The sequence below is a fragment of the Larus michahellis genome, chromosome Z, assembly GCF_964199755.1.
Source record: "Larus michahellis chromosome Z, bLarMic1.1, whole genome shotgun sequence".
NCBI lineage: Eukaryota > Metazoa > Chordata > Aves > Charadriiformes > Laridae > Larus > Larus michahellis.
The window spans coordinates 67,453,789-67,480,364 of record NC_133930.1 but is presented as its reverse complement, the minus strand read 5'-3'; the positions used below and the strand labels follow the sequence as shown (position 1 = coordinate 67,480,364).

At 36.3% G+C, this 26,576-nt stretch overlaps 1 protein-coding gene across 1 annotated transcript in view; it reads left to right on the top strand.

The window, feature by feature from the left end:
• The window catches only part of SNX2 (sorting nexin 2), a 36,271-nt gene extending 12,331 nt beyond the window's left edge, over window positions 1–23,940 (top strand). The window contains exons 3-15 of the mRNA XM_074569617.1: window positions 4,809–4,972; window positions 6,292–6,358; window positions 6,569–6,612; window positions 6,699–6,840; window positions 10,172–10,250; window positions 13,482–13,557; window positions 14,844–14,957; window positions 15,185–15,278; window positions 17,073–17,278; window positions 18,353–18,496; window positions 21,161–21,241; window positions 21,349–21,420; window positions 22,218–23,940. Coding sequence (XP_074425718.1) covers window positions 4,809–4,972; window positions 6,292–6,358; window positions 6,569–6,612; window positions 6,699–6,840; window positions 10,172–10,250; window positions 13,482–13,557; window positions 14,844–14,957; window positions 15,185–15,278; window positions 17,073–17,278; window positions 18,353–18,496; window positions 21,161–21,241; window positions 21,349–21,420; window positions 22,218–22,268 — 1,334 coding nt within the window. The 3' untranslated portion in view covers window positions 22,269–23,940. The remainder of the gene's footprint in view (window positions 1–4,808; window positions 4,973–6,291; window positions 6,359–6,568; window positions 6,613–6,698; window positions 6,841–10,171; window positions 10,251–13,481; window positions 13,558–14,843; window positions 14,958–15,184; window positions 15,279–17,072; window positions 17,279–18,352; window positions 18,497–21,160; window positions 21,242–21,348; window positions 21,421–22,217) is intronic.
• The last annotated feature ends 2,636 nt before the right edge of the window (window positions 23,941–26,576 follow it).

The window sequence follows — 26,576 nt, the reverse complement described above, 5'->3', positions numbered from 1 at the left end:
TCTGTTCTCATTAAGATTATCTTAATACTCCTGATATAACAGCAAGGGTCATGGCCCATGACTTAGGTGTAGTAGTTCTTACAGTCACTTCTGTTAGGATATCTGTCTCTGAAATAAATATTGCTACACCTGAAGCCTTTTTTTTTTTTTAATAACTTGTCCTCTGTTCTGGACAACAGTTTCTGCTTCAGTTTACTTCCACATTTATGTGATCACCCGAGTAAACTTTCAAAGATAATAAGCCAATTGAAACACCCAAGCCATGTCAGAATGTTAGAGGTCTGACATTTAGAAGTGTGACCAGTAAAAATAACTTACTCAGCTGAAGTGAGTAAGTTCTATGGAACTCTATGCTAGTGAGGAATTGCAAACTTGCACTTCCTAAGCTGAGTTTGACAAATACTGGTGGTGAAAAGTAAAGAAACAAGAGCTGTGTAATGCTAAGATTGAGCCCTGTGCTTGAGTGCTGATAAAAAATCGGTGTAGTTGGCTGTAAAATGTTAATTAAGCATAAACGCAGCAGGATGAGATGTTTTCATGTTCTTTTGGAGCTAAGGGTCTTGACAGTGATCCATAACAAAGCCTGTTAATGGATTGTGAAGTAGGTAGTTACGTGTAGAAGACTTAACAGCATTAGATTGGTGGGAGTGCTTAACATGTGGTGATAACTGCTTAACTGATACAAGTGTTCGATCTCACTGTTTTTCTCCTAAAAGTTGGGCAGGGTAGTTGCGTCTCTTTATGCAAGAAGAGCTTGTGCTTTTGAGAACTTCCCAGGAAAGCAAGACATCTAGATTTTATTTTTCATTCAAATACTAATACAGAATATTGAAAAAACCAACGCCTCCCCCCCCACAAGCCACAGCCTGATTCTTAAGTTTTCAGGGGAAAATCTAAAATGAAAAGATCAAGCAAATATTTCTGAAAGTGGCATAGTTTCTACTCTGAAACCTACTGAATTCATCTTTCCATGAAAAACAAAACAAAACAAACCACAAACAGAAGAATTCTCAATGAAACTTTTTAATCTAGACCATGTCATCTGATTTCTCGAAGTGAACAAATGTATGTAAGAAGCATAAATGTCAGAGTTCATCAGAACAAATCTATTTCTTGGGAAGTCGATCTTCAGTTTATGTACTCAAAGACTGCTTTTCTGAGGGGGAAAAAAATAGCTAGAAAGTATAAGAACCTGCTGTTGCTATATAAAGTTAATACTTCTTTTTCCCTTCAGAATCTTTTAATACTTTTTTTTTTAAACTAAAAGTACAACATCCTTGTCTCTGTCCTGCTCTGTCCCATCACCTCCTTCCACTATCTTTTCCATTTCACTCGTCTAGATTTATGTAATGTCTAGAATTATGCATGCAAACTTGGGGGTGAGAGGTAATGGGAGGCAGGATGGCATAAATTCTCCTTTTTTCTTCCTAAAATAACTGACCTGCTGCTATCAAACAAACAGATACTGTTTCATCTGGGTAAGTTCTTCCAGGAAAATAGAAAAGCAGGGCTAGTAGGCAACACCACTTAAAAATTTGCTCATGTCCAACCAACCTAGGGTCAAACAGCTTCAGAAATACTGATGTGGTCAAAGTCTAACATTGCTGGCCTTGATGAAAGGAAACCTCGCCTTTCCCACTGCTTGTTCCTGCCGCTTTCTCTTTAACAGAAATAATGCACCAGCGCAGCAATATCTTCAGCTACCTGCTGAACATGTGATCCACAACCCAGATCAGTTTATTATACTAATGGGTGTGTGGATACAAGTCTAAAAAAGAGGATTGCTAGGAAGGAGTGTGCTTCTATCTCATCTGATAGCAGTGCTGGTTTGTTACATCGAATTCACATTTTTTTCATGAAGTCATACTTTTACAGGAACAGGAATGTTTTCTAAGCTGGTGAAAGTGAGAAATCTCTGTGCTTTGAATTGTTTCATGACTTGTTTTATAAGCCTGTCTAAAATTTGAAGGTACAGAGAAGTACTTGGTGGTGATTCTGAACACACATCCTGGAATACAACTAGTGATAGAAAAAGGAAGAATTGAGTGGAAGGCTTTATTTTATGATTTTTAAAAACATTTTATATTATATCATATTATATATATATAACATATTATATTACATAGGTATATGTATATTTTCTCAGAAATGTTTCTGTGAAATAGTCATTTGTATAACATATAACATATGTATTGAAGGCTGTTAGCCACCAAAGGAGAGAACTACCTCTTTTCCATGTTTAAATTTTGTTGTTCTAGCAATATAAAAGCTTTTTTTGCAACTCCCTCAGCATGGCTTCCCACCTGATCTGAGGTTTTGAATTAAAGTTTTTTATTGGTTTACCCTTCCTGTGGCATTTGAGGGCAGGAAGCATCAGCAGGATTCTTCAGAAAGATTTATCATTAAGAATAAAGCTAGTAGGAAAACAAAGCTTTTCAAATAAAGCTTTTAGATAATCTTTATTTGTATTAAAAATGCAGAATATGAAAAGGTGATTGCTTTCCATTTTAGTTTGAAAATACTATGAAAATGTGCAATTTGAAATCAGGAAGAGTATTGCCAGCTGGCTGAGGGAAGTCATCATTACCCTCTGCTCAGCCCTGGTGAGGCCACACCTGGAGTGCTGAGCCCAGGTCTGAGCTGCCCAGTACAAGGGAGACATGGACAAACTGGAGTGAGTCCAGTGCAGGGCCATGAAGATGATTAAGGGCATGAAGTATATGGCATATGAGTAGAGACTGAGAGAGCTGGGGCTGTTGAGCCTGGAGAAGAGCAGGCTTGGGGGGAAACCTACAATATGTATAAATGCCTGATGGGAGGGAATGGAGAAGAGGGAGCCAGACTTCAGTGGTGCCCACTGACAGGACAAGAGGCAGCGAGCACAAACTGGAATACAGATAGTACATAAGAAAAAAACATTGTAGTTTTTTTGTTTGGTTGGTTTTTTATTAGTGGTGAGGGTGGTCAAGCACTGGCACAGGTTTTCCAAGGAGGAGGTGCATTCTCCATCCTTGGAGATGCTCAAAACCCATCTGGACATGGTCCAGAGCAGTGTGCTCTAGCTGACCCTGCCTGAGCGGAAGGGTTAGACCAGATGATCTGCAGAGGTCCTTTCCAAATTTGGCAATTCAGTGATGTACTCCAAAACACAGTGATGACAGCAGACTTTGTCAGCCGCAAGCCAGAATGAGCATCTGCTTCAAACCAGGTTAAGGCATAGTGACCTTGAAGTTTGGTTTTCAATTTATTTTGGGCTTCATTATCAAACAAAATGTAGGCACACAGTCATTTTTGTCACTGAAATAAGAGAAGTGTGGTTTTGTTCATTTATATAAAACATCAAGGACTGGCAAAAAAGGTGTTATAGAATAATGGCAAACAGAATCGACTAACAGAGTATCTCAAAGTGACAGCAGAGATAAAGCTGAGTGGTTTTGATATATTGATTATGAAAGACCATAATGTAACTTTTTGCAGTAATAAATAATACGGTTCATTGGATGCTATTTCCAGTTCTATTTTTACATTGCTAGTAGATTGTGGGCTGTTCTAGAGAAGCATACAATCCTACACAGGACAAAAATGAGATTTTTTTTTTTTAACACACATTACAACTATTTCACAAATTTTAAAGTAGATCTGATCTTTAAAACTTCTCTTTTCTTAACTGTTGAGTAAGGGCTAGTTATATTCATTATATCCACCAGACTTTAAAAAGTTTGGAAGAGAGATGGCATATTTTCATGTCAAATTCAGTGGTTCGTATAGACGGAAGTTTCAAGCACAGGTCTTCTACAAATTGCATAGTAAACCTTTTTGGTGACTTTGCATAACTCGAGGTGGATCTGGTTTAGTGCCTTTTTACCTCCATGGTAAAGTACTAGTTACAAACTAAACTTCCTGTGGCAAGACTTGAGATCAGTTGGGAAGTCAATTTTGGTATCAAATGACTGTTCTGTGGTCGATGTTGTCTTTTACGGAACTAGAATTCTTGAAAACATGCATTTAGCAAGAACCACATCATTAGTTATTTAAACTAGAGCAGGAACTTCTCTATACCCAGGAAGTGTGTAATTTGCCGGTGGTCAAAACCAGTTAGAGGAAAGCTTGTGGGATTTGTAGAGCAGAGATTTACATCGCATTTAAAGACAGATGAACCGTCTACAGTCTGAAGAAAGTATTCAGTTTCTAGTGAACTGTTTTAAGCCCCAAAGAGACTGAAGACAGAGACTAAAGATAATTAGTCTTACTGTCAGAATGTCTCACCTAATATTTCTGTTTTACAGGTTGTGGGCTTTTGGCAGCGGCGGGGTGTGTTATGGTTGTGTAACTTCATTTAACACATGGCGTGGTCAATTACCAGCCTATATGACTAAATCAGCTGTTGTTCAGAGAGGAAAAAAATTAAAATTAGTACAGGTGCTGAACAAGACCTGCTTGTGTGGTAAAAAGATTTCATTGATTTTCACAATATCTGATGCAGAAATGGATCTTATCACTGGTGATAGGGTTGCAGCAACTTATCACTCGTGACTAGTTTAAAAGACTCTTTACCTAACAGTATATTAAAAAAAATAAATTGCAATCTTAATCTTATTTTAAGCCATTATGTGCTACAAGCTGAAATATCACATCTAGTTTTAGCTATGTATTGAAATAAATTATCTGGCACAAATGGATGCCATTTACAGGTGATCTTTTTAAATTTGTATATCGTCATTTTTTAGTGTGCGTGTTTGTTATCTTTGTGATGCACATCCATCTCTAGTGCACAAAAACTTCTTTGCTAACTCAAAATGTTTATCTAGAAGCAACAGAAGAAGTTTCGTTGGACAGTCCAGAAAGGGATCCAATACTTTCACCAGAACCTACTCCAGCAATCACTCCTGTAACACCGACTACATTAGTAGCTCCCAGAATGGAATCGAAAAGCGTAACAGCCCCTGTGATTTTTGATAGATCCAGAGAAGAGGTACGCAGTAAAATTGTAAATTATGGAAATGTCTTGTTTGTTTCTTGAATTTTTTTCTTCTTTTAAAATTACAGTTCCTAAATGTTGACTCACGGGATCATCTTTTGATAAGGGGAAGTCTGTAAAAGAAAATGTATTCTGTTTATTTTGCATATAAAGTTTAGTGTGAATTGGACCTATGAAAATACCATAAGAATTCATTACTTAGGTGATTATATTGGAGATATGTAGTGCAAAGAACAAGAACCTCCTTTCCTTCAGAATAGATACTGTAAAAGTGCATGTAGGAGCAAGCCGAAAGCTTGATACAGGAGAACTGTTGATGTATATATAATACCTCTTAATAGCATGTTATAGGTTTCAACTTGGATTTCTGAAGCTGTTGTTAATGGGGAAATGGAAGAAGCAGTTGTTAGCATTATCCTGCATGCTAACAAACAGCTGAAGCTAATGGTACTTCCAATATTGCTATTTCCATTTGGCATTCCATTCAAAGCCTGGGCATTGCCGAATGCCATTCATTCTGGAGTGTTCTCGTGCTAGACGGTGCTTCTGCTAAATGAGTTTGCAAACAAGACTTGCCTGTGACTTGATGATGGCTGCTTCCCCACACACCAGAAGATGGCATTTTATTCTGATTTTTTTTCCTCCCCCTTCAGCCCTGGTACACTGTCCCGTCTGCTGTAGTGTTTCTGAAGACCTCTGTTTTTATCCAGCTTATGCATATTACGTGAAAGAGTACAAAATTCTGCATGATTAGAGCTCAGGCAAGCATCAGAAAATTCTCATCTGTTACTTTTCCCTTCCCAAGCTCTTCTGCTACAGATACCATTAATAAAAAGGAATATCTGTCGTTTGACTAATGGCATATAGAAACATCACAAATGAAAGTGGTTTTAGAACCATAGTATCTGCTGGCATTGTAGAAGATAAAATTTTTAGCAAATATTTATCTTAGGGGTATGTTCATTGTAAGGCCAACAAGTTCTGAGAAAAGGCTGACATACTAAAAGTTTTGCAGGAAGGCTTAAATGTAAAACCATAGAAATACAGAATCATTTAGGTTGGAAAAGACCTTTAAGATCACGGAATCCAACCCTAAACCTAACACTGCCAAGTACACCACATGAACTTTGTCCCAGTGACAAATCAATGTTAGAAATTATATTCACTTAACATTGGATGGTAGTTTTGTAAGGGTTTTTAAATTATACAAACATACTGACTTTTCCTCCTCTTTTCTCTGTACCCTTATCCTTGTAACCATTCATAATATGAATGCACATTACTGTGTTAAATATGGCTTATCTTTTTCCTAGATGGAAGAGGAAGCAAATGGAGATTTGTTTGATATAGAAATCAATGTATCAGACCCAGAGAAAGTTGGTAAGTTCCTTGAGCCTAGTTAAGTCAGATGGTAGACTGTCTTGTTCCTTGAAGACTATTCTGAGATTTTAGCATGATTTCTTATTCAGTTACCTTTTCGCAGTTTTTAGTATCTAAATGGAAAGCTATTTAATATATATTTTGGAACAAAAAGTGTGTGGAGGGATTAAAATAACTTGCTCTCAGATAAGTATCTTAATTTTTTTACAGGAGATGGCATGAATGCTTATATGGCATACAGAGTAACAACAAAGGTAACCGGTGCAACAAATATTTGCAGATAACTTTGTATCATATCTGAGTAGATGAATCAGTAATTCATAACGATTTTTTTTTTAAGACATCACTTTCCATGTTCCACAAAAATGAATTCTCAGTTAAAAGAAGATTCAGTGATTTTCTTGGCTTGCACAGCAAATTAGCAACAAAGTACATGCACATTGGTTACATTGTGCCTCCAGCTCCAGAAAAAAGTATTGTAGGTAAGTGTAGTTCCTCTAAGGTTGAATTTAAGCATGTAATTTAAGTACTGTAATACAAATTAAGTATTTTAATACCTGTTGGGCTTGAAAAATAAATTACTTTTCTGCACAAATATTACTTACTGCTTATCAGGTAGTCCAAACTATTAAGTATTCTTCCTGTTCTGTATTTTAAAAAAGTTCAGGTTAAATTGGGAAGATATGTACTGGTCTCTTTGTAACTCAGACCAGTGTTGATAATAAGAAGGAACAGTCGTCTTAATACATGGCCTTCTGTTTCTTATCTATCATTCTTTCTTCACTGTTGCCCTTCAAGATCTGATTAGTCTATCAAAACAAAGATGTTAAAAGAAAGTTTATTTTTAACTTGTGCTGTTATCAGTTGCCTGCAATACAGAGAGCTTCATATGTACTCCACTTCTGTAATACTTCAGTCTGTTTCTTTTGGTCATGGTGAATGCTAAAACCTCTAGTTTATTCTTCAAAGTTCTAATTCGAAAAACACTTTTGAGTGATGCTGGTCTTCATAAATGCCTTGAAGGATCGGATCCTTTCTCCATGAGCTAAGAAGCATGTCTGATGTGTTGAAGCAACTTCAGTTTTATGACCTATAAGTAGTAGAGTTTTTTTCAAAATAACTATTTAAAGCAAGAAAACCCATTGAAGTCTTTTGGATTACCCATATAAGTCAGTGATTGGACTCTAGAATGCTGTTTGATATGTAGGGTGTAGTAGGACTTTTTCAGTAGTTAGTCTGTAAAGTTAATCAGAGCAGCAGCTTCTCATATAAGTAGGAATAGGTAGACTGAGTAGATGTAGGCAGCAGAAAGCTTGGGAAAATCATGCTTTTAATCTGTGTAAAATCACTGCATTTTTCAGTCTAGGACTGAAAATTTGGTCTGAATTTTTCTTAGTTCTTGAAGTAATGTATGATTCTGTAATAACCATTTGTTTCATATAACAAAAATAATTTTAATTACAAATGCTAACATGGCTTATAAAGGTGGAATGAGGCTTCTATTCACGTCCTTTGGATGATGCAACAATTAAGGCATTTATGACAGTGTGCAATTATGTGGAAATGTAGTGCTTCCATCACAGTCAACTTTATCTGTAAAACAAAGCTTGGACTGGATTTGAGATACTACTTTAACAAAACCAGTATAAATATTGATACACCTGGAAGTGTGTAAAATGGTGGGACTTAACTGCAGTCTAAGCAAGCATGGGCTGTCACTTCAGATCCTTATATAGAGACTTTGCTAAGCTACGGAGAAGTTGGGAAAACTCAGAGACTCTGTAGGACATTTTCCAAAGAGCATGAAGTTCCCGCTTTAAACTTGAACTTCAGTGCACAGGTGGTATTTAGCTCTGTCCAAAAATACGCAGTCTATACACTTCTAATTCTGGAGAAAAGAAGGGATACTAGGCTGATTTAAAATGAGACATGTTAAAGCAGAGTTGTCAAAACAGCCAAAAGTAAGATGACATATTGTGTTTACATCACAGGTGTTTATTTTCAAAGTCTTAATACAAAGTATACAGTCAGTGTTATGCAGTATGTATTGTAAAAAAACTCCTTAGTCTGTTCATTTTGTTACACTGTTGATAACACCTGGAGTTTTAAGCTCCAACTTTATTTTGGTGATGAGTGGGAGGAGCTGGCATTTCAGACCTTAGCCACAAATTCAAGTGGTCAATTACTGACTGTAGAATAACAGGATAAAACTTAGTCAGTGGTGAGCTAGAGCTGGACATTCAGCCAGACTGCCTCACTACTTACATAAGTGTGTTGGAAAATCACGCTTTCTGTTTTCAAGAAAATAATCTATTTAAATCATGGATCCTTTCCTGTGAAGCATTAGAGTGCTCAGGCTACAGAAACTGCCTTTACATGTGCATTTAAGTAGGCTTATATTAGCAGAGAAAGAAACCTGATATGGTATCTAGAAATAGCTGTCAATATCACAAGGTAAGAATTCCTCATTTTGGTCATTTGATTATATATTCAGTTCTTTCCCTATGAACTTGCATTGCTATCAGATGTGAAGGATCTTTTGTATTAAACTGCAGCATTTCTGGAGTGAAATATTAACAAATAGTAATACTCTAATGCCAAGAGATGAGGCATGTGAATTACCTCACCTTTGTTTGCATACTTTAATCCTTAAAGACTTATTCAATTTTACAGATAAATTTGTGGATTCACAGTTATGTTACAGTGTGTAGTATACCATTGAAAAAAATGCCGATCGGGTTTATTTTCATCATGTTACAGAGAAGGGAAAAAATAAGACTTCACTGAGAGGTTAAGGGTCCCTCCTTGTTCCTGTAAGGATGCTGTTTGTCCCCTCCATGGGTTACTGTGTGAAACTTCTAAAGCCAGAAGGAGATCTGGTGAGGAATGACTTTGGGAACTATTGACCTGGCAGGTCACAGAGTTCATATTCAGAATCTCAGAACTTATAGCTGGAGAAGCACAGAACTAACAGAGCAGGAATACACTACAGGTAGAAAGAAGATGTCTGGACTGTATCATAACGTACTTCGCCTGTCTTTTAGGAAATAATTATGAATGTTCAGTGTTTCATGGTGTTTTTGAAAGGACTCGGGTTTCTTAACTGTCTGAGTTTAGGTCTTTAGCATGAAAAATATTGACCTCACAGTTTTAGAATTCCTCTGTTGCTGAGGTTGGATGTATTTTCCATACCATGATATATCAGTAACTCTGGCTACCCTATCACAGTTTTTTGGCCACTCTTGAATTGGACAGAGGAAGCGATGTGAAGCTGCATACACTTTATTCCACTAATTTTATTCTCCATTCAGTTTGTAGCTGTTCATATGCTTCAGAATTTTCAGAGCTGGTTAGTTTACCTTAGTTGACTAAAAAACTCTTAGTTTTAGAACTTAAAAAAATAATAGAATGAAAATATTGCTATAAGCTTACCAATTAATAGGCTTATAACCTGAGATTTATTTTCCTATTCTGCTTTATTTGGGTAACTGTTTTCTTCTCCTGAACATGAGTGACCAGTAAGACTCTGATCTTCATTTAGATTGGCTTCATAAATGCAAGTTAAACTAGTTCTGTATAACTTCTAGTCACAATTATTAATACATTACAGGAAATAACATATTTCAAGAGCTGTTTCTGCAAAACCATGCAGCATGCAGTACTGATGGGGGTTTTTTTGTTCCTGTGTAGTGTTTTTCATTGTAATTTAACTTAAATATGTAAACCTGGGTGAGCTTTATCTTCTAATCACATCAGTTATATTAATGATTATTTATGATAAAATAAAATCAATATGATGCATTTTCTTCAAAGGCATGACCAAGGTTAAAGTAGGCAAGGAAGATTCTTCATCTACTGAATTTGTAGAGAAAAGAAGAGCAGCTCTAGAAAGGTAATGTATGTATCTAACTAAAACTTGTTTAGCCTCAAAATGACTTGTAATATACTACGTGGGCTCTGTAATTGATTTTTGGGCCATCTGTATTTAGATTCTGGAGGCTGTATGCAGCTGCCCAATTTTTGTGTAGAAATGGAATAATTCCTATTAACAATGGGAAATGTAGCCTTATTCAGAGAGAGGATTATAGCTAACTCTTTTCAAACTGATTGGTCCTTAGACTTCAGATTGCAGAGATTCAGTAAGTAAAACTTTCTCTATCAGCTTACTCAGGCGTTTTGGGTTTAAGGAATTAATGCACTTCAGCAGTGTTATCTGTTCCATAGAAAAATCAACTCTTGGGCAGGGAGATGGGTAAAAGAGACCTTCAGTCACTTGCAAGTAAAACGGCCTTCTGGTGACTTATGGCACATTGATGTGGCTAGCTGAATTTTGGCATAAGAGATATTGGATCTCTGTCACCCAGTACTGGTATACAACTGAAATTGTTCACGTGTCTTTATCGTGGAAGGGTTCCATCACTGATACGCTGCATCATTTCCCTCTGTTGACATGGCTAGTAAAGCCTTCAGAAGGTAACTAGTAGAACTTACACAAGTATACAGCCTCGATTTTTGTATGATTTTATAATTTGCCCATTGCTGTGATGCAGTTGCATCATATGAGAACAATAGACCATTTGACAGTTTCAGTTAAACTAGATTACCAAAAGTCAAAGGCTTTACGTTGTGTGCTTAAAGACCTATATAACAGATAACATATGAAGCACTTGAACTCCTGAAGTTCCAGAGCCAATCTTAATCAAAAAATATCTCTTCAGAATCCTGTTGATAATATCTTTCCATTTCCTAAGTAACAGAAGAACATCTGAAATGATACTGAATCTCAAAATACTGATAGATTAGTTATCTCTTACTGAAAATTGGCATATAGCTTAACACTTGCCAATTAAAATTGCACCCAGAAGTTACTGAAGTTCTTCTGTCACTTGGATTGGAACTGTGAAACACATTCTAGTTGTACAAGAAGTCTATTGCTAAAGGAGCGCTGCTGTGAGATAGGAGGACTTGGAATTAGAGTCTGGAATTAGCGTAATTGGGCTTAGATAACTGAAGAGGTAGTTCCACATAACTTTAGGTCTCTGTAATAGAGATGACTGATTTCCCTCTTGGTTGCTTACTCGAACAACTGAAATAGAATTAGAAAAAGTTCAATTCACAAGCTTGTGTGTGTGCTTTAAGTGCTACTTTTTCATTTATTTGTTAAAGGAGTTGCTCTAGAGTACCACTTCTAGCGGATGTTGAGCACTCCTCCCATACTGGGTAGTGGACACCTTGGGACTTCTCACAATGTTGGAAAGGCTTCACAGTATATTCATTCCCCCCCACACCCCTGAAAGACTATGAATATCTGGAGCAACTTTTTTGTCATGCCAACTTTGGCTGTCTTTTCCTTTTAGAATCAAAACGTTACCTACCTACCAAGGTGTTCAAACAATATTTAGAAGCGGTTGTTCTGTTGCTCTTGCCTAAAGCTGCCGAAAACATATTAATGTTCCCCAGAAAGTCATACCAAAGAAATCTGCTTTTTTTAACTGAGAACTATAGGGAAAGTGGACAGGAAAGCAATATACCTTGTTAGTTGAGGTCACTAAAATTTACGCCCTGCAATAGTGAACTTACATACTACAAGTCTGCCTGCCAGATGTCCTCAAGCACATTGCCAGTTGTCTCCACTGAAAATGTTAGAAGTCTCCCTTGAAGTAAAGACTGTTCTCTAGCAGCAAATTTCTAAAGAAAAATCTTTGTCTGCTTGCCATGTTAACTTGTACTTGCTATTGAGTATAGAACAAGGAAGGAAAAGCTGAGCAATCGACTGTATAAAATAGTTTCATTGCAACCCTTAGCTTCTTTAGGAAGAAAAATAAGGATCTGGTGACCGTAGGGGATGGAAAAAATACATTACATTATCAACACACTCAGACTTTCAGTTAAAAGTCCCAGCCCACATCTCTTTCTAGGACAGTTTCGAAGCAATTTGTGAATGTAATAGGGCTGTTCTGGTACTTCACAACTGAGGCTTGAGCAAAGCTAAAGCTTTGCAAAAAGTAGAGTGTGCTGCTGATTGTTTCTGTCACTGCATCTTAATTGTCAATATCACATACTTTCTTATATTCCTGTGATCTTTTGAGGTACTAGATTTCTATAAAGCATTCACGTAATCATCACATTTTCTGTTAATATGTAATGTTAAAATCAGTTATGGCAAACTTGCAGCAGTCTTTAGCAGAAGACAAACTTGCAGCACTTTTTAGAGGAAGAATACTGTTGAAATTTCTCTATTCAAACCATATTTCTTCAATTGACAGTTTTTAGATCTAAGCAGAAACAAAAAATTGCAAAGGGAAGGAGTTGCATTGATTTTTATTTTTCTTTGGGAGCGGTGGGGGGGTGTATAAGTCCATTAGAACTAAAATTGGTTTAAGGTTTTAGTCTAGACAGCAAATAAATAGTTCATACCTAGAACATAATCAGCTCACTTCCCAAGTTTTCCTTTAATTTTAAAATAAGTCATCCAGAATCATCTGTAACAAAAAGCCTGTCCACTGGACTGTACAAGAATGTTGAAACGAGCTCATCTATTTTTTTTCTGGCATAAATTGGCTGTTATTAGAGGATGAGGACTTTCCTCAGCAGTTGAAAATGGGAGTTCTAATATTTTACCACTGTGCAACATACAGTTACGGCAGGTCCAACCTTAAGGATTTTCTGGTGTAAACAACTATGTTAGAAACCACTGTGTTCACTTCTGGTGTGTTATGTTGTGGTATGGTGTGCACGGGGCTGCAATTACTTTCAGTCAGAAGTTCCAGGTTTTGTGGCAGCCTTACTGGAGTAAGGCTTCAGTGAATGTTTCAACAGCTTAGTGGTCCTAGGGTGTAACTCTGTGTAGGATTTAGCCTAAGTGTTTGTTGGAGGAAAGTGAAAGAATGCTAAATATGGTTTGAAGAGTCATCAGAGAGGCAAAGGATTGAAGGGGCATGGAGGCTGAACTATCATCTGACCCTTTAGAGGTGACTTTTTAAGAGTGTTCAAGCCCCATTAGATAATGAGGGAGGTTTTATGCCTCCATTGTACCCATTCTTTAGGTGAAGCGCACTTTTCAATGCTGTCAGCCACATTAAATCTGTTTTGTTATCTAATATTTTAATTTTTAAAATCATAGGTATCTACAACGAACAGTAAAACACCCAACCTTGTTACAGGACCCAGATCTAAGACAGTTCTTGGAAAGTTCTGAGGTATTTAAGTTCTTTCAAGTTCCCCTATTTAATTCTAGATATGGTAACCTACAAAGCAATATATTCTCTTTGTATTGAGACATAATCCCCTAAATTCATATGAAGTCAAATTGGATTGTACCCTTCATGGGGCAGAATGGCAGAGGCTACTTACGTAATGGTGTGCCTCTGCCTCTGATAAAACTTAGAGAGGTAGTGACCAAAAGATATTTGCTGTTCAGTGACTTCTCAAGCGTGTTGGTCTGTCCAGTTCTGAGTGAAGCTTGTCATATACGGTGAAAAATCATAATTGATGTTACTGGTTGTTAAGTAAGATCAACAATTAAGCTGGTTTGGGAGCAGCTGTCTTGCCTTTAGGAGTCCAACTTGAGGTGTATTGGTAGGATAATGGGAAAATGCTAGCAATGCTGCTGGCCAGGCTCCATGGTATAGTGAATAGAGGACTTCGGTCAGCTGTGCCATCAGTCTGGCACCTTTCACAATATTAAATGTATCATTAAAGATACATAATATCTTTATAAAACTGCATACTGGATTCACTGTAATACTGAACTGTCTTTTGGTCAATGTCAATATCTTAGTTATACTAATAAGTCACAGAGACCTCACTACTGACAAAAGCATCATTGACAGATAACTTACAGTGGATTTGTCAATGCTGACAGACAAAACATTGCATGAAGGGTAAATGGTCTGACATAGGGGCCACCTTGTATGGCATATTCAGACTAGCCTGAATAATAATATCAATTAAATTTGAAGTTTGTTAACTTACCCCTGAGGATTTCTGAGTACCTAAGCAAACGCACAGTTTTGTTGATATGCATGAGATAGGTTGTGAAATCTGGCCTACAATGAAAAGCAAAAAGACATCAACCTTTTATAATGAGCACGCAGTGCAAATCTTGAATTACAATTAAATGTTTTACAGAATTTATTTCATCTAATTTGTTGTAAATCTAAGCTTTTCTGTTCCTATAGTGGCAGTTTGTTCTCTGTAGTGTCTAGGTGGCTAGTTAGGACCTTTGGCTAGTTCATAATAATTTTGGACAAGTGGGTTGTTTGTTCCATTTAAATGTAAAGATGTAGAAGAAAAGTAAATAGTCTATATTTTTAAGTTTTCCTCTTGAGAATGTAAAAGTAGTAAATCTGAGAAATTAGATTCCACTACACTGAAACACATAGGAGTAAAGAAAACACTATATCCTTTTCTTTCCCCCTTGTGCCCAGTTAAACCTCCATCCTTTTAACCAGTCTGTTTGCCCTTATTTGTCATTCAATTCCAGCTGCCGAGAGCGGTTAACACCCAGGCTCTGAGTGGAGCAGGAATATTGAGGATGGTGAACAAGGCTGCCGACGCTGTCAACAAAATGACAATCAAGATGAATGAATCGGATGCAGTAAGAGCTGATTTTTCGGCTTGAATAATGAGACGAATTAATGAGCCTCAACAATTGCATTTTAAAGCTGTAGAAGTAGAAAATGGGTTATTAATTTGCTTATTGGCTTGAATTCTTAGCTGTATCAGTTGACCACCCTGGCAGTATGTGGATAATTTGCTTCTTTAAAACCAGAAATGGTGTTGGTAATCTAATTTGTAATGCTTGACTCTTTCATCTTTTGTCAGTGGTTTGAAGAAAAACAGCAGCAATTTGAGAATCTGGATCAGCAACTTAGGAAACTTCATGCCAGTGTTGAAGCGTTAGTCTGCCACAGAAAAGGTAACTTTTATGTGGCTGCATGAAATGACGTGCTTAGAACTTTAGGAAATGGTGATGAAACAAGAACTTAGTATGTTAGCGCTCTTAACTAATTAATTGAGTTAAACAGTATATTTTAATGCAAAAAAATCTTCTAAATGTACCTTTTTGTTTAAACTTCTGTAGCATTTTTGTATACTGCTTTTTAATTTTAATTTTAACCAGAATATCTATCATTCCTGAAGTTACTATATTGATTTAGCATCGCTTTTTTTGTTGCAGAGATTCAGTACCATACCTAGCAAGTGATTCTACTACAGTAGACATCCATAAATGTGTCTCTAGGTCTCATAGCAAGAGTCATTTCCTTCTGAACAAAAAGTGGCTGCATAAATCCATTTAAACATCTTTTAGTTCATATTGCTCTGTTAACTGAGTTTAAACTCTTAAACAGGAATTACTATTCTTAATTTGGTCCATGTAATGATACATCATCAAGCTACTGTTAAGGTAAACTTTTCTGGAAAGATAAGTAGACTCACAATATCAGATTTTGGTTTACTTATTTTAGAGAGAAGCAAAGCCTGTAAGTTTACATTTTAAAATGACCTGTGCTGCTGTGTTGTCCAAGATTGCTTTCTGACAGATGACTTTTAAAAGCCAAATACCAAAACTTCGATTTCTAGATAAAGGAAGAGCATAAATATGCCTTCTGACACTACTGTGTTATGTTAAAATATGAAGTCACCTTTCAGCTTTACAGTTTGAAATGTGTGTGAAAACATCATAAGTTGCATTCTCATAACTCTATCAGGAGTTACCCTCTGCTGTAAAAAATCTTTGGCCAGATGTCCTCAACACTGAAGAGTATTTTAAAAAGTAATGGAAAATCGAAGTGTTGTTTGGGGTTTTTTTTTTACTGTTGATTTGACACCTGCTTATAGGTTTGAAGAAGTGTTTATTTTTTCTAACGAGTTGTGTTTAAATTTTAAGGATTTTAAATATCTGAAGACATTTTGCTTCTACAAATGTTTCTGGTGTTCTGATGATTCCACAGAAGCAGCAGATTTGCAAACAAACCTGCACTTTCAGTCCTGAAGTAATTTGAATTAACATTTGTTCAAAGGTCCTTCATATGACTTAACTTTGTACAGGATGACTTACATGGGATTTGATGCGACAATTGTCCTAGAATTTGTTAATAAATAAGCTCAAAACTTTACCTTCATAGATGCCAGCCACGCTGGTATGTGGTTTGTTTTTTTTTTTTTTCTTTTAAGGCTTGTCAGGATGTTGCAACACATTACAGTATTCACAATTAAAGGTACTTTAATCAATAAAACAGTCCAACAGAAAGAAATTCCACTCATGGGGGTGGATGGTTTTGTGAAACAGCTGAGATTTTTTTCCAATCTGAACTGCATGGAACAACTGTGCTATAGACCTATTTCAAATTTGCTCTGTAGGTGACTTGTTTTGTGTGCTTGCATTTTCTCTGAACTAGGCAGGTGGGTAACACCGAAGTGACAGTTTTTTCCCTGTCTTTTGATAGACAGTGTAGGCATGACATTAGCAGTCTCAACAAAATATTTACTGATGGAAAGGTGGTTTTGTGCAGGAGGTTTTCTCCTAAATGTGGTTTCATCATGATCTTCTTGTGTATTTTATCATGAGCTTTAGAAAATACAGCTTATATTTTTTCAGTTGGTTAAGTTAGGTTTGAAATAGGGCAGAGGTCTCTGCTCCATTGATGTATGCTGCAGAGTAATGAAACAAATTAACTACATTGTACTAAACATCACTCCTGTATTTCAGAGCTTTCAGCCAACACAGCTGCCTTTGCTAAAAGTGCTGCCATGTTAGGTAACTCTGAGGACCACACTGCTCTATCTAGGGCTTTGTCTCAGCTTGCAGAGGTTGAGGAGAAGATAGATCAATTGCATCAAGAACAAGCTTTTGCTGATTTCTATGTGTTCTCAGAACTGCTTGGTGATTACATTCGTCTCATTGCTGCAGTAAAAGTGAGTACTACTAGGAAAAAAACTGATATTTTTCTGTGTGTAAAGTCACATTCCTCAACTTCTAGATTTAGGGTAAATGAATGTGTGCATTTGCACACATTGTAACACAATGAAGACTTAAGTTTCTGCCTGAAACTTAGCTGAGTAAAATGAATGCGTCCATGATCAGTAATTCCAATGATAAAAATGGTTGTGATCAAAAATGTGAATGGATTAATAAGATTCAGCCAAAATGTAAATGGTGGACATATTCTTCTTTGAGCAGTACTAGTTGTGCAGCAGTTGACCAGCACTAGTAGTGTATGGTGTCCCTAGATACTAGAGTATTTGGGGACACCATACACTACTGTGTCTAAGCATACTGTACTTGTTTCTTTCAGGTTACTACATTTTCAGTATGCTCATCAATTTTCGAGGACGTAATTTTGCCGTGTTTGGCAGATAGCCAATAGTTTCTGTAAATAAGAAAAAAATATAATTTGTGGATTTACATCTCATTAAAGGAAATACTCAATTTTGGTGTAAGTCATGCTGCACAACATAATTAGCTTTTGATATGGGAAGGGGTGCCTACAGATTTTATCCAGAAATATCTTTGAACTTGCCAGGTTGTTGGGAGTATCCATTTTTCTTTTATTTTCTTTTTTTTTTTTTTTACTATGTATCCTTTGATTCTGCTACCTTAGTCCATTGCTAACAAAAATGTATTGCTGAAAAGCATGTAATCCATATGCATAAAAAACTTGCTAGAATCTGCATTTAGAGAAGTATTTGCATAATAGAGCACTTTGTAGTGGTTCTTTTGATAGTCTTTTGATGAAATGAGGAACGTAAAATGGTTTGGGGCACTAAGGTATCTGCTCTGAAAAGGCTTCTTGAATATCCTGTTATTTGTGGAAGGTACTGAGCTGCGCAAGCATGCTGCCAAATGAAATGCAAGAAGACATATGGTAGACACAGTGAGGTTTCTTTGAGTATACTTCTTCCAGTTTTATCCAGAATTACCTTTTCCTACTAGGAATTTAGATAGCTTTAACAATTCCATTTGTTTAATAAATTTGTCTGTCCTTACAGGGTGTGTTTGATCATCGAATGAAATGCTGGCAGAAGTGGCAAGATGCTCAGGTCACTTTACAAAAAAAACGTGAAGCTGAAGCAAAGCTCCAACTTGCCAACAAACCTGATAAACTGCAGCAAGCTAAAGATGAGATAAAAGAGGTAATGTTATCAAACATTATTTTGGAGGCTAGACTTTCTGCATTAACTCATTCATTCTGCATTAATGCACTACTTTATACCATTTTTATTTAGAAATCATTTACTCATGTTCTGTTTTCCATATTTACTGAAATTGTTAAAAGGAATTTATTTAAAATATTAAATGTGCGCAATTGTTACTCATTGTAAGATCTGTAAGGCAGTTAATACTGTCTCTACAGAGTCTGGGAGATGGGAGGAGGGGATCATGGACAAGTTAAATAATGCTTTTTAAGTGTTAAGAGATCACTTGGGTAGGCAGAGGAGCATCTCTTGGCTTCTAAAGCTAAAATCCAGCTAAGATGACTAATGGAGAACTGTTCCGATGTTTTTCTTAATTATGCAGCGTATCTACCCATATATATATGTGTGTATATATGGTGTAATTTCAGTAAAAATAAATCTAACATGTTGAAGTGTCATAATTTATACACTTTTTCTGTCATGCTTCACTAAGGAAATTGAAGAGGTAGGACAACTTAATTATTTAACATTAATGCATTCTAATTATGCACCAGTAGTCTCCCATTAAATAATGGGAGAACATCATTGCAGGTTTCAAGCTCTCTTACGCAGTTACTTTGTTTGGCTTTCTCATTGGTCACTAACCACATGCTGCTTTGTTCTTTTTTGCCCTTCAATGTATTTTGCGTACGGTGTTGAAGTTACTCATTAACTTGGCTTTTTCTTAAAAAAGACCTTTGTTTACTGGGAAAACTTGCTGTCACTCTTGTGTGACCACATTCTTGCTGGTTGCCTCTCTTGATGTCACCCATCCATCCACAATACAAGTGAGCTGGAACTCCTTGTCAAAAATACTTCCCGAGTACTGGAAGTAGTAGGATCCTTTCTCAGTCCCAATATTAAAAGAATTAATTATGTTGTTCCTGAAGGATTTATTTTTCCTCCTTTATTGGATGATTAGAGAAGGTTGTTAGTAAACCCACAATTTGAATGTACTGATGGAAAGTTATTGCTGCCATTGAAATATGTTCAGAGTTGCTGAATTCTGTAATGGTAATCCTTCTGGCAGAGAAATTGCAAAGTGGAAGCCTACATAGCTTGAGCTTCATCCATTACTCAGTTGCTTTTTGCAGATAAAAGGCCAAAGAGCAGTCCTAGAAATACCCTATTGAATAAGGAGAAATTTTTCCTTGTCAGAAGCTGTAAGATGGCAGACTATTATCCAGGGATAATTTGTATAGGACCTGGCATTTGGGCATGATGAAACTGGAATGTTGGATCCATTAGGCCTACAGAGGTTTTCACTGAAGTCTCAGGCACCTCTAGTTGCTGTGGTAGGAAGGCACAGACAGTCATAACCTCCCTTTTCCTTGGCTGAGTTTTGTAATGTTTCAGTTATCGAATAACTCTTCAGGCTGTTCTTCTGTGAAGAACATCCCATTATGACTTACTGCATAGCTTCATAGTGTATAACTGAAAAGGCAATAAGAGGACTGTGAATAATAAATATCTATTTATTTCTATTTTTAGTTTAGAACATACGTGATGTTGATCTCCTATCACAATAGTAACTTGACACTGCACCACAAAGTGCTCTTGTGAATAAATAGCACCAGTGGATTGCTAACAGGAATATGCTGTATTGAAGAATGTTGTTTCCCTGCTGCCTTTTTCTGAGGAAGATAAGTGTTAGTGGATGTATTGGCTCCCATGACTCAGTTAATATGTTGAGATGGACAGATACAGTTGCATTTTAAATATCTGTTAGCTTGCATGCATCTGAAGTGTGGGGCTGATAGCTTTTTTTCACAATTTATCTACACACTAACAATATAATAGGTGTGTAAAAGCAGTTATAAGGTAACGTAGATGATGGTGATCTTGTATTGTGTAGCTGGATGCCTTTACCCTTAAACTAAGGAGAAATGTAACTCCCAATATGGCAAAATCGGACAAGCAACATCACTTTCTCTGAATTTTCCTTTTGTGCCCTCCTTACCTGCAGCAATTTTCCTACTCCTGCTTTCTCTGAAAATAGTCCCCACTGAATAAGAAAGCATCTGTTTTGGATTGCCTAAGGAATGTGCATTCTGGCTGGAGAGCCAATAAACAGGTCCTCAATAGCTCGTCATCTGCAACGGAAATAGGATAGAGATAATCATATACTTGAAAATAGGCAGAGAGGAAGATTTAATCATCTCTTCTGGGATTAGGAAAGTATAGGGAACTAACTTTTGAGACTCTTCCACACTTGGTTAGACAGGTAGTCACCGAAATCTTACAGGTTTAGATTCCTTTTACAACAGTGTTTGTAAACAGAATAGCAGATAACGCTTCAGTGGTCCTTTTTCTTTCCTAAACAATCTCTAGAAAATGTTGTTAAGTGTTCCTTAATGGCAATACTAAGATATTTTTACATTTCATCTACAGATAGCATTACCTTAGATATACCATTGTTTTAACTGATCTGATGACATCCTATTATACAAACTGTTATTTTGAAATTGTTATTGTAAGACTTCCCCTTAAGTATGACAAAAAATCAAATGTGTCCTGTTCAGCTCTTGAGTGACTCTCACTAATACACTAAAAAATGTTCAGATACTGGTAGAATGAATGGACAACACGAAGTCTTACCTCTGCATGTCTTTCCTTTGCCAGTGGGAGACAAAAGTTCAGCAAGGGGAAAAAGATTTTGAACAGATCTCCAAAACCATTCGCAAGGAAGTGGGAAGATTTGAGGCACGTATAATTTTGTCCAAGTAAATGACAGTTTTACTTTAGATAATATTGACTTTCCAAGTAAAATTGGTTAAGAGGTTAATATGCCATAATTTATTTATTAACAGAAGGAACGAGTGAAAGACTTTAAAACTGTTATTATCAAGTACTTAGAGTCGTTAGTGCAAACACAACAGCAGGTAAGATAAATTTTAAGTTTTGTACAAGTTAATATTTAATATGTTCCATATTAGGTTAGTTAAAAAAGACTGGCTTCAAGTATAGCAGTTTCTAATACATAAAGAACGACTTCTAGTCTGCATTGTATTGCAGAATAACATAGTGAAAATAGTTTCCCAGCTATTGCTATGCTTCCTTGCACAGCTCTAATTCAGGGAAGCAAGGGAGAAGCTCCCTTAGGGCGATATGCGCGAATGGAGGGTCTTGTCATCTTCTGAAACTGAAGTAATACTTTCACTTATAGATTGCAGTAAATTGTCATAAACATGTGCTTAGACTTACTGAAGAGACTTGAATACTTAAATGTTCATTGCTCTTTTAAAAAAGTATAAAGTATTACTGAATATTTTAAAGCAGTAAAACAGTTTCCAGTGACTCAGAAGTAACCTTGCTCCCAAAAGAGTGTCTGGAGTCTTCCCGTTGTTCATTCTGGGAATATTAACCTTTGTGTAAGGGTACCGCTTTTTTTTTTTAATTAGAGTTAAAAATAGCAAACTGGTTTTGCAAATAAATTCTGTATAACTGTGTTTTACAGCATTGTGTTCAATGTGTGGTAACAACTCTGTTGCTATGACCAGATTTGTGTATTACTTGTATTTTTTCTTGCATTATGTAATAGTGTGAATGGATAATATGAAGCACCTATGTTGTTATTTTGTCCAGTGGAGATAAGTTTTCCACAAGAGAAGTAAGGTACATGTGTCTTCTTTTCCAACATTTAGTACTTAGTAATGAGTGTTTTTCCTTTCTCTTCAAGCTAATAAAATACTGGGAGGCATTCCTACCTGAAGCCAAAGCCATCGCCTAAAAGAAGAATATTCCAAATGACAAGACACTCTGGATGTTTGTCCTGGATAAAACTAAATTCCACAGTGAAATCACTTTAAATCATCCAAATAAACCACTATATATTTTATGAATTAACATGTGGCTTTTTTTATATACTACAGCATTTTATTAACCAGCTGCATGTCCTGACCCTCTTTGAAGTGGACTGTGGCATGATGTTCTGCAATACATTGCTGAATTGAACACTATTGTGTCTTAATACTTGCACTAAAATGTGCACTGCAAGGCCAGAAAGCTGATATTTTTGTTCTTTACAATGATCTGTAGTATGTTTACCTGATCTTTATGAAACAAATTTATTTGCATTGATTAATGTTCACTTAAACATTCCTGTACAAAATCATGTTTTTGTGATTCCAATAATAAAGGGATGTACCTTGTGAAACATTAAACACTCTGGTTTTGTATCTGTAGATATTTACTGCTGTTCTTAGAAGTATCCTTTAAAACAAATTGAGATTATATCAAAGGCAGAAACAACACTTAGTAAAGAATGCTGGAGGTGGTATTAAAGGTACACAAAGAAGTATTTCTGGTAAACTATTCTGTTTTTTAATTCTGAATCTATTCTTTACAGGTATTCTTTTCACCTGAAGTTATCACTGCCTTGGTACACTGTAATGCGTTAATACTCACAGGGTCAAATGACTGATGCTTGGGCAACAGACAGGCATAAACTGAAATCTCTTCCAAGTGCTTTACAAAGCTTCTGAAGGGTTAAGGTCACCTGCATGGTCAAATACTGATGTCCTACTTGACTGCTAAATTTCATCAGTTGTCTTCAGTGGTCTCAGGATACAAAAAGAAAAAATCTTGCAATACTTCTGGTAGTCAGGGAAGAAGAAAAGTAGATAATTCAGCTGAGTGCAAGATAGTTGTAAGGGCTAGCATTCTACTTGGATTTTCTTGGGTAGAAAATACATTTGTAGGGACTGATTATATCTTCTGTAAGAAATCAGGGCAGCTACACATTTTTCTGAAATATACAATATCAACATAGGATGTTCTGCCCTGTCATTCTAATGACATACTGAGCTTGTCAATGGCATGTATTAGTATTAATGGCAGGTATTAATAGTAACAAATTTTAAACAAATATTAATCATACAAAACACAGGAGAAGTTGTTGCTTTCAGCTAATCATAAGACTGCAGGATAAGCCCATGAATTTTTATTGGTTTTGGTCCAGCTTGAAGAAACACCCAATACTCTTTCTGAACAGAATGGAAATGTGAATTCAGCTGGAAGATCATACACAATTTATGCAATAAAATTAGTGTAAACTTTCCAGATTAGTGTCTCCTGTTTTTTCTGTACTTAAGAGTTCTGTTCACTCTGTGTTTCTAGGAATTTTCAAGGAAATTAGTACAGAAACTGTTACGTTAAAAAAAAAATTATCAAGCATCTTTTTAATGGTGAAATGCTAAAACCTTACGCTTATAATACCTTGTGCATCAGTGTTTGTTAAGTCATTTAGCTTGTAACTGCTTTTGTAAAGCTTAAGTATGCAAGAGGTTTAAGATGACGAAATTGATCTAGGCATAACACTCTACTAAGTACTGTGATATACTTGGCTTTGGCTTGCTCAGTGCTAATGAAAATTGACCAACATTAAACTTCAGATTTGTTCCAGTGAGAGTGAAAGCGAGTACTTCCAGAATTAAAGACCCAATTTGGACATGCAGAGCTCAAAATGGGTAAACTTATACTTTCATGATCTTTTTTTCTTTAAGTGTTTCATCCAACTTTCTTAGCTCTTGATCTTTTTTTTTTTTTTTTTATTCTATCAGGAATAGAATTCAGTTGAATTATGGGTCAGATTTCTTCTGTCTGTGATGAGAGAATGAGGAATAGCTTTCACATTAGTTTCCTAGCAGGGATTAGTGTGACTTTCTTTGTAGTAGACAACTGAAAATGAGGAGGAGTTGTGTGTTGGGTTTTTTTGGTTTTTTTTCTTAAAACAGCAGAAGCCTGTTGGAGAACAAAAGGATAATAGCATTTCTGGAGTTCAGTGTCCCAGAGGGTTGCTAATACAAAAAATCTGTAGTCTGCTTTTTGCGTCACAAGGTTAATTTGAACAGAAGATCCAGATCAGCTGTCACATTTGGTTAGCATAAAACTCTTGTTGTTTCAAGACTCTGTTAATTTATTTTGTGTATATTCCCCTCCATTATGAAGATTAAAGGTCTATCGTCATCCTAGTACAATAACTATTCATATTAGCAGATGTTTCTGAAGCCAAGTGAATGGAGGTGTTGCTGAACTATTTTCTCCATGGAGCTCACTACAGGATCTTGCGCTAAATTTAAGTGTTGTTTCCCTGAAACTCCAAGCCAGTGTACCACTGAAGAATCACTAGCGTGAACAAAATGAATGTTTTCAAAATGGTGAACTACATTTGGAATAATGTATAAAAGACAAGGTTTTGTCTTTTACTAAACTACTGAAGTTTATTTTACTTTTCAGGTTAAAATAAACTCTGTAGATGTTTACAAAAATTTTAAGTGATCCCCATTCTTGTAGCCGTCATGTCCACGTGCTTTTTTAATTAAAAATATATGATGTGATGCGGCTCACATGGAAGACATTTTTCCCTCTTAAACTGACTTTCAGTCTACAATAAGCCTCCGATTCTTTAGTCACTGTCCCCTTTAAAATGGAATATTCTGCTTCCCTATCAATTATTCGTTCTTTTACCTCTCCTAAGTTATTTCCCTCTGAAAGCCTCATATGGCAGCTTGTGTTTCAGCATCTCTGGAGTTCATGCCCCAGATATGTCAGTTTCTTTCAGATTCTGGTGGAGATGAGCTGCTGGCTAGTATATCCTCTGCATTTAAGTGAACAGCCAACATCCACTAAAATTACACGTACAGTGAAATGATTGTCTTAAAGAAAAACAAAAAGGAAAAAAAGAAAACGTACATATTTTTTTTTCTGTCCTTCCACTGTAGAGTACAACAGGCTGTGTAATAATTTCAATCTCTGGCAAAATATAAGTCAATTACAACCATGTGAGAAAAAAAAGCTCAGTATTAAAACATATAGGGAGCTAAAGTTCCAGGATGTTCAAAATGTTACTTGTTATCTGCTAAAGGGATTCTTCCTTTTTTAAAAATTCATGTCTTCCATAGTTGAATGGGGGGTGAGCTTGCTAGTAAGTAAAATTACTTGTGACTTCTCTGCTAAAACACTACTTTTTTTTTGTTTTCCCCTTCAGATCAGTAAGGAAATGACTAACATAGGGAAGGGATATAAAATAACCCAAATCTGTTTTCTGTCATTAAGAAAGAGGGTCTCAGAAGAGTATGCAAGGCAGGTTAGGCAGAATAATTCTAGCAGGATATTTGTATGAAAACTAAAGCGAAAGAAAGGTGCAATGAAAATGGACGGGCGAGAAAAGACTTGAGATAAACATTGTATCTGTGGCTTAGAGAGATCGAGATAAGAAGAGCACAAGGAAGGAAGATAGCACAAATCGTGACAAAGGAAATGCTTTATCTTAGCCTCACATCTGATGTGGAACTTCCACGGGAGGTCTCAGTAGGGTAGAGGAGCACTGCACCATATGAAAACCTGCAGTTATTTTACATCGTACTAATACACTGATTTCCCCTACCTTGACCCACCCACGCACGTGTGTGCACACGCTCCAGGTGTTCAGAAAACTACCTACTTACCAGCTCCAAACATTGTGGCTCTTAGGAGAAGCACTGAGGTTTTTATTTGATACTATGAACTCAAGTAGAAAACTGACTGACCTTTCTGGAGTTTTATGATTCTGCCTGTAGTTGTTTTGTTGGTCTTGTTTGTACTTGCTGGCTGATGAAAGTGCTTTGTGATATTTTAGAAACAACTACACAGCTTTAAAAAAACCCAAACAACAAAAAAACAAAACCACGCAGCTAAATCTTTAGAGGTGTAGGAAGATGTGAACCCCTTAAAAAGTAAATGCTGTTCTACTCCAAGTTTTATCAAGTGTGTTGAATTTCGCTACTACTTATTTAAGAGACCAGTATCTGTGGGAGTACAAGGAGTACTGGGAGGTGCAAGTTTACTTAAAACCAGTCTTTCTGGCAGCAACTGAAAAATTGGCAAACTGAGGTTGTGATCTTATTAAGGACTATCTCTTGTTTTAATCTGGCCTCTTGTTTGATGTGTGCTTTACTTATCACTTTGATTAGAATTTTTATATGCATTTCTTTGCCTACTTCTATTCTGGGAACTAGCCATTCAGAAAGTCCTTGAATCGTGAGGATTAGTGGAAACT